Below are 7,968 nucleotides of genomic sequence, written 5' to 3'. Positions count from 1 at the left end.
CATATTTTGTTAGTTATTAATAGAAGTGATTACCGTTGAAGCCTAGTGATACACTAGGGGTTAAAAGATAATAATTCTTCGAAGCAAACGTGGTAAACATCTCATATCGCTATGAGATTTATGAAATTTCCTTGTCGCAGACAAGATTTTGATTTAACCTACTGAATGAGTAACGATTTTTTTGCTTGTGCAGTTTGTGCACTCATAATAGTGTACCAGATATGGAATAATCGCTTAATTTAAAATTATGGCAAAGTATGTATTAATTAAAATAAAATTTTGAAATTATCGACTGGCATGTCAAAGATAACAGATTTTTATACAGGGTGTATCTAAATAACACCGAAAAAATATAAGGGGCGATTCTCTGATGAAAATTACTAGGGATCTTTGGTATAAAATTTTATGAAAAAACTCTCCCCTTTAAAGTTACGCCCCTCCAAAATTTTCAAAAAAAAATTGTTTTTCTTTTTTATCTTCCGTGTATGTCAAGCTAAAAAAACACACATGGTGAACATTATCTGCCAAAAAAACTGCACTTTTTGAAATTTTTTCAACCCTGAAGTATTATTGATCAATTCAAGTTTTTTCGAAAAGTTAAAGATTTATGAGAAAAAAAAATAAATGTATTGCAATGCATTTTTAAAAAGATGAGCTGTTTAACGTGCGTGTCTTTTTAAGAAATGATTAAATAATGCACAGACAATATAGCTTAAGCTATTTTGTCTGTGAATAATGTGTTGATCGCGGCCTATCTTCAAATTTATTGCTTTGAAATTACTGAAGATTAGTTTTATTCGTGAGATGTAGGTGGCGCCCGCTCGGAGCGAAGATTGTTAACAATCTGCAGCTTCTAAGTCGACACGGGGAAAAACAGGAAAACATTAGAGCTCATGTTAAATTGTGAAATTGTGATATACATCTAAATTTAGCTCCCACTGAAGTTTATCCCACAGTTCACATAATACAGTTTAACGACAGTGAAGTTCTAGCCGGTCTTAATCGTACTAAGCCTAAAATGACAACAGGGCCAGATGATGTGCCAGCTTTTATTTTAAAAGTCTGCTAGTGCATTGAATATTTACTTAATAGTCGTATTTATTATAGTGTCAGTAGCAAAATTTCAGTTCGTTAGCATGAATTTATGAACAACTTAATAACAATCACACAGTTTATGGCTGAATCCATTGATAAACAATTGCAAATAGATGTTACTTGCACAGACTTTTCGAAGGCATTCGACAGATTTGACCATCAAATGTTACTACCAAAGTTTAACGATTTTGGTCTCTCGAATTACCTATTACAATTATTTGAATGTTATTTGTCAAATAGAGTTCAGTATGTCCTACTTAAAGGATGTAAATCTGTAGATTACTTAGCCACGTCGGGAGTCCCGCAAGGATCTGTTCGTGGCCCTCTACTGTTCAATATTTTTATCAATGATATAACTAATTGTATACATCTTCAAAATAATTTGATTCAAATTGACAACTGGTGCAAATTGAATAGACTTCTATTGAATGCTGAGAAGTGTAACATAATATCTTACACTTTAAAACCATCAAAAATTATGTTTGACTAGAATTTTAGCGGTGTTACTTTAACACTACGATCTCGGTGTTATTTTTAATGATAAGTTATCTTTTAATTCACATATTGAAAAACTAATATCTAAAGCTTGTAAGTCGTATGGTTTCATAGTCAGAAACAGTAAAGATTTTGTCCAAATAAACACGCTAAAAACTGTATGTATTTCTTTTGTTAGATCTAATCTCAAGTATGCTGCACCCGTTTGGTCTCCTCACTTTAATTAATTTGTACAGAATATCGAAGCAGTACAAAAAAAATTGTTAAATATCTAAATTTTAATATAGATGGTATTTTTACACCTATTGGCTTTCCACAATCCGACTTATTAGATCGACATTCGTCGAAAAGTCTTGATTTAAGGCGTCACTGCCACTGTGTACTATTATTACTTAAAATTTTGAATAACCAGATTGACTGTCCAGATCTTATGCATCATCTTAATTTTTACGTTCAATTCAATAGAGGGAAACACTTTTAACTTATCTACACTACGTACAAATATACTTAAATATTCACATATTTACACAATGTGTAATTATTTTAATTTATTAAGCAATCGGTTGGATATTTTTAATTCCTGCACTACCAAAATAAAATCACTATATTTTATCTGTTTGTATACTATCCTTTTTTAATTGCAGCTTTTAATTATTAATAATGTTTTCTTTTTATATTACTTACAAAATAGCTTTTAAGCATGTTTTTGTTTTCCGTTCAACATTTACCGAAGTGACAGGTGTATATCTAAAATAGTAAAAGTTTTTAATAGATGCTATTTTTAATAATGATGGCAAAACATCAAATATTAGTAATCCTACTATCCACGTCATTGTACAATCTGAAGCTTCGCATCGAACAATTTATTCGATACGTATCTAGCGGCACCCTAATGCCTGCCCTGTTGGCTTGGCGTGACAGTCAACAAGCCAGGTTTTTTGCTGAGGGACGTTGGCAGTGCATTTGATTGTCGTTTGTGCGTGTTTGAGTGAGTTTTACACTTTGCTTGGTCGATGTATGGCACGTGTTTTTATCGCAGTCAATAACATTGTATATCGTGAGCAAAGAGTAGCACACGAGTTGACCATAGATTCAGCCTATTTCTGCTATACAGGGAAGGCCAGAAGTACGGAATAAAATTCATATCTTTTGAATGAGTTAATTTTTTTTAAAACGCCGAAACACGTTAACTGATTTTGATTTTTTCCCATCTTTCGATTATATAATAATTAATTTTGAACTGAATCCAGCTCCTGTTGACAGCTAGTACATATATTCAAATTTATCATTTCAAGTGACTAACAAGAATATGAAAAATCAAATTTAATGACTAATTTAATAATAAATACCTATTATTAATTACTATTAAACATAAAACTTTAACAACGCTTGCTGCAACTGATTTGCGTGTTTCTTTCAACTGTTCTGGAGAACTAAGTTGTTTTATGTCGTTCTATCCTGAAATATGTCAAAAATTATAACTTTCCAGCAAATATGAAAAGAGAGAAGTCTGCAAATGACGAAGTTGTAACTTATACAAAATTAAGTATAGAAAATTAATTTTAAATTCAACGGTCCAACCATTATATTTTCAAACTTCTATTTTGTAATTCACTATTTATCCATTCGGCGACTTTTCCGATGCTCGTGTAAACTCCTGGAACGTCTTTCATCCCACATCCGATGGCCCAGGACACGATTCCCACTTGAGAATACTGACTACTCCATGAAGGTATGGAGCACATCAGGGGACTTCCTCCGGAACCTGTACAAGCCCCTCTACCCTCTTCACCCCCTGCACACATAAAGGACTGGTCGAGATTGAAATACAGACCCAGCCTGGTTTTTCTTAGCAGGGTTTGACACTGATCGTGATTTACAAAGGGCACTGTTGCTTTTTTTAGTATTTGCACATCTAGAGAATGAAAAAAATTACTTTTAGTAAATATTATTAGTATCAAACAAGTCCTTATTCTAAAAGTCTTACTGAGAAAAATTGTATGCTAGTGCAAATTTTATTTAATATAAAAGATGTATTGAAATATGTAGTTTCTAACATCAAATAATATTTGACGTTGCTGAAGCGTACCTACTGTAATGATGTCCACTACGACTACAATTTTTTCAGACATTTCAAAAAAGTAATATCTGTTGCCTTTTAACAAAAGAAATGCTGATATTATTGAAAATTATATTCTAAAGTGATAAATTTTCTAATTACTTTTCATTTAATACTATTAAATATTTTAGAAAAAATCATATTATAGTCCTAAATTTTCTGACAATCGCAATCGGTTTAAGTTTCAATTCAATAATTCCACAAATCAAAAAATATCAGAGTTGACGAATTACCTTCAAATACGGTATATGGACAGTGGACATACATTTTAATTGTGAATAACTTTTTGTAAACAGGAATTAAGTACTTTTTTCAGAAAACGTAAAATAATAAAGTCTAGCTGACGTGTATTTCGACAGACATGCCATTTTTGCTGACAGTTTATTCTACCTTACAATAACTGCCACTAACACAATAATACTTCACGCCATCTCAAGTCTTATATTACACAGTACCACAAAAAAAAAAGTGTTCGGACTTGTGGGTCGGACATATGTATTCCCGTGTATTTTTCGACGCTGAATCCGATTTCGAGCTCAGAAATGGCCCTCCATGTCTGGAATTGGCCCCAGGGGCCAAAAATGGCCTCTATAGGGACTGAAAGATGGATTCCGGGATGAGGCAAGGTCGAAGGTGCATTCTAAAGCCAAAGCCGGATTTGTGGTCGAAAAGTTTATGGCCAACTGAAATTCCCCGTTTGGGACCGGGAAAATGACCCCTTAGGGGCCTGAAAATCGTGTTTCGGACGTCGCAATCGCAACAGTGGTATTTTTATGTACTTTTAAATTCTGGAACTTTGACTGTACTTGAAAAGTTTATGGCCAACTGGAATCTCCCGTTTGTGACCGGGAAAATGACCCCTTAGGGGCCGGAAAATCGTGTTTCGGACGTCGCAATCGCAACAGTGGTGTTAAATGGTTTTTAAATTCTGGAATTCGAGCAAGAGTGGGATCGGATTCAGCGTCAAAAAATACATGGGAATACATATGTCCGACCCACAAGTCCGAACACTTTTTTTTTTGTGGGGCTGTGTTATCTGTTGGCATTGCTATAATGTCCATGAATATTAAGTAAGCTATGATACTCTTGGGCCGATTTGAGAATTCCAAAGTTTTCTACTGAAATTTTACTGTAATTTTTTTCGCAGTATACCTACTAAAATGGTTTGAAAAATAAATTATTCTCACTCTGTTCATTCTTTGCCCACCCAGCCACTATGCACCTAACGCCCTCTAAATCGAATTTATCGGGCGGTAAACACAGGGTGTTGATCAGTCCCTGCCCTCCAACTGCGAAATGTCTGTCAAGGATTAGAAGGGCAGCATCGTAGTAACGTGCGCCAGAATTATATTTGGGATGTTTTATGATTTCAGACACACCACTCCTTTCATCTGGTGTAGATGTCCCTAGAAAGCAATTTGTTTTTCCATTTACCACCACTGTTAAAGCGCTAGGTTCTTTACTGAAACAAGAATAGGATAATTAGAATTGGAATAAACCGAGTTCATACCTAAACAATTATAAATAGGAAAAATTATTTATGTATAACTAAGCGAGCTCCCTAATAAAAAGTATTTATTTAAGCACAAAATGTATACGGTCTAAACCAAAATGTTAGTTAAGTACTCTTAAAGGTACTTCTACGCCAATGACCTAATAATCATTTGGGATTCATTTTTAGATTCCGTGGACCATTCTACATAAAAAAAGGTATACTTGTTGAAAATCGGTATAGTGTATCGTTTTACCGAAAATCTCAGTTGAATGGTAGACTTTTGTGTTTGTAGCCGTCAGTTTCCAGTTATATAACTAACAATCCGACTTCTTGACTATTGTATGGTAATTAAGTGTTTAAGTAATTTATTTTTAAATAATTAGGCAGTTCATTTTTTAAATTTATTTTTTAAGTAATTTAAGAAACTTACTTTTTAGACTTTATGATAGTATAGTTATAGCTAAAATTAGTTTATAAACTGTTATGATTGTGGATAAAAATTTTCCAGTTGCTTGATTTTGGAACATGGAAAACGACGAGGTCTTAAAATTTGAGAAAAAATAACTTACGAGACTACACAATGATTGGCAGTTAGCACCACCTTGGGATGAATCAGAGTCCCGCTACAATGAAGCTCGTATTTCCCTGTATTAGATGTCTTGTAGATAGCTGCAACCCACGGAAACTCTCCATCAATAGGAGCCAAATTTTCGTCTCTGACGCCTGTGTTTTGGAACCCGCACGTTACATCTTCGGGGAGTCTTGTAACGCGACTTCTAGTAGTTCCTGTATTCTTCTGGTTACAGCAAAGTATTTCATTCGGAAATGTCCCCCCTTTGCACGGTATTTTCGTAGGTAATTTACTCCTAAAATTTATTTCAATTATTTTTACAGGTCAACTCAGGTGAAAGAATAAATTCAATTCTAATTAATTTACAAAACATACCTTTTTTCAAAGATGTTATCGCCGTAGATGTCAATATCGTTATTACCAGCGCACAAAATATACTTCACGCATTTGCAACCATGGCGGGCTTCTATAGCCGCATTTTCATCACTTTGTGACTGTCTCTCAATTCTTTTCAGACTCGGCGTAGAAGCATCTCCAAAACAGGTCACTATATACAGTAAGGCTACACTCATAGTCCAAATCATCTCAAATTTAATAAGGACAATCTAAATCCGCATTCATTAACAAGTAACAAGTATTTGATGTTTCACTTTATTAAGAATAAGATTATCAACTGAGGTTATACCGAGGTTAAGCGATAATTGTATGGCGCAATTTGATAGGTTGAAATATTTATATTATACCAGAGTTTAAATAAATAAATCAAACTGTATAGATGTATTTTTCGATTTGTCAATTTCCAACTTAGGTGTTTCCTTTCGTGCCATATGCGTGCAAGAAGAAAACGTGTAATTATTGTCCATTTTAGGTATTTCAGTGTTTTTAGTAGTAGAATCGTGTGCGAGTGTTAGTGGCGAAGCTGTTAATGATTAGGGTAGTTGTAAACTAGCATGATAAACGAGGTAGTTGTATGATAATAATCAATGTATGAAAACGCGTACATTTTGGTAAGTCATCATCAGATTATTCTTCTTCAAAAATGCGGCAGGTCAGACTATTACAGTTAATATTGTGTCTATCGCGACATTTTTTGTGTCTAAATTGCAAAATATGGATGTGGTTTCAACAAGACGGTACATTCCGAGAAACAATTCAATTACTGCATGAGTAATTTCCTGGTCGTGCAATTTCCCGTTCTGGTGATCAGGATTGTCTGCCCAACTCATGCGATTTAACGCCGTTTGACTTTTTTCTTTGTGGCTTTTTTTAAATCGAAGGTTTATGCCAAGAAAATACTTCAAATTCGCAGTCAAATTAAAATAGTCCGAATAGATGAGAAATGGATCGGAAACTTTTAAAAACTTCGGAACGTCTCAAAAACCTGTAATGAATCTTTATTAATTTAGCCGATGAACGATTGTCTTTTCCTATGTTAGTAATGTATGCATTGAATTTTGTATTTATTGCAGGTCTGATTGTGAGTACTAATATCGGATAAACAGTTTGTTTACGTTACCAATCGGCTATAAAAGTTGAGCTCCGCTCATGAAAGGGAGTAGTGCTCATCGGCAATTTCCTCAGCACGAAGTAAGTCCTCTTATTATTATCCTTCCTGTTCTTGGAACCCATTTGCTAAAACTCCGAGGGTCCCTATCAGGGTTCCTCACTTGCCAACCTGAGTTAAAAACCGAATTAGGAAAAGTTTCATTTTCCGACATTTTTCCGAATATTAGTACCGACCGTCACCGATTTGTCAGTGGTGAATTTTTGTAAATAAACGGAAGTAGGTATACCAATTAAAAAAAGTGGTTTTCTTATAAAGACCCCTTGTTTACACTTTTCTCCACGGCTGTTACCCGAACGGCGACCTTCTATGTGACATCTGGGTTCATGCGTAGAAAGATCGTCACAAACCATACATAATGAAATACGTCTAAGCCCTTTGAGGAAGCTTCCGAAATATCTCGAAAAAGTATAAATACCTCGGCAACCTCTAAATTCACTGTGTTCAGTTTATGAATCTCAGTGTCAATCTCCTATGATATTGACTTAGTTTAAGTGAACTACATAATATCAATTCTTCTAATTCTAATGCAAATGACGGAATGATTCTAGGCAGGCAAATATTTCAGTGTTTAGTGAACACAGAGCGTGAACAACTAGAAAGATAAGATTTGACAACAATACATACCG

The 7,968-nt window shown here is 34.3% G+C and overlaps 1 protein-coding gene across 1 annotated transcript; it reads right to left on the bottom strand.

Annotated features, from left to right (window-relative positions):
- Nucleotides 1-2,912: 2,912 nt before the first annotated feature.
- Nucleotides 2,913-6,429, bottom strand: LOC108912864 (trypsin 3A1). The gene is made up of 4 exons (XM_018718277.1): nt 6,151-6,429; nt 5,774-6,070; nt 4,897-5,171; nt 2,913-3,505 (listed from the first exon to the last, which is right to left on the bottom strand). Exons 1-4 carry the CDS (start codon nt 6,357-6,359, stop codon nt 3,174-3,176), a joined length of 1,113 nt encoding a protein of 370 aa, XP_018573793.1. The 5' UTR covers nt 6,360-6,429; the 3' UTR covers nt 2,913-3,173.
- Between the last annotated feature and the right edge of the window lie 1,539 nt (nt 6,430-7,968).

Source organism: Anoplophora glabripennis, unplaced genomic scaffold (assembly GCF_000390285.2).
Source record: "Anoplophora glabripennis isolate ALB-LARVAE unplaced genomic scaffold, Agla_2.0 scaffold588, whole genome shotgun sequence".
NCBI lineage: Eukaryota > Metazoa > Arthropoda > Insecta > Coleoptera > Cerambycidae > Anoplophora > Anoplophora glabripennis.
The sequence above is the reverse complement of the archived record's forward strand: the minus strand, read 5'-3'. Positions and strand labels throughout refer to the sequence as shown.

Coding starts and splice junctions, on each gene's coding strand:
- LOC108912864 (XM_018718277.1), bottom strand. CDS start 6,359: ATGATTTGGACTATGAGTGTAGCCTTACTGTATATAGTGACCTGTTTT. Junction 6,071..6,150: donor GATAACATCTTTGAAAAAAG/GTATGTTTTGTA, acceptor AATAAATTTTAG/GAGTAAATTACCTACGAAAA. Junction 5,172..5,773: donor GCCAATCATTGTGTAGTCTC/GTAAGTTATTTT, acceptor TTCTTGTTTCAG/TAAAGAACCTAGCGCTTTAA.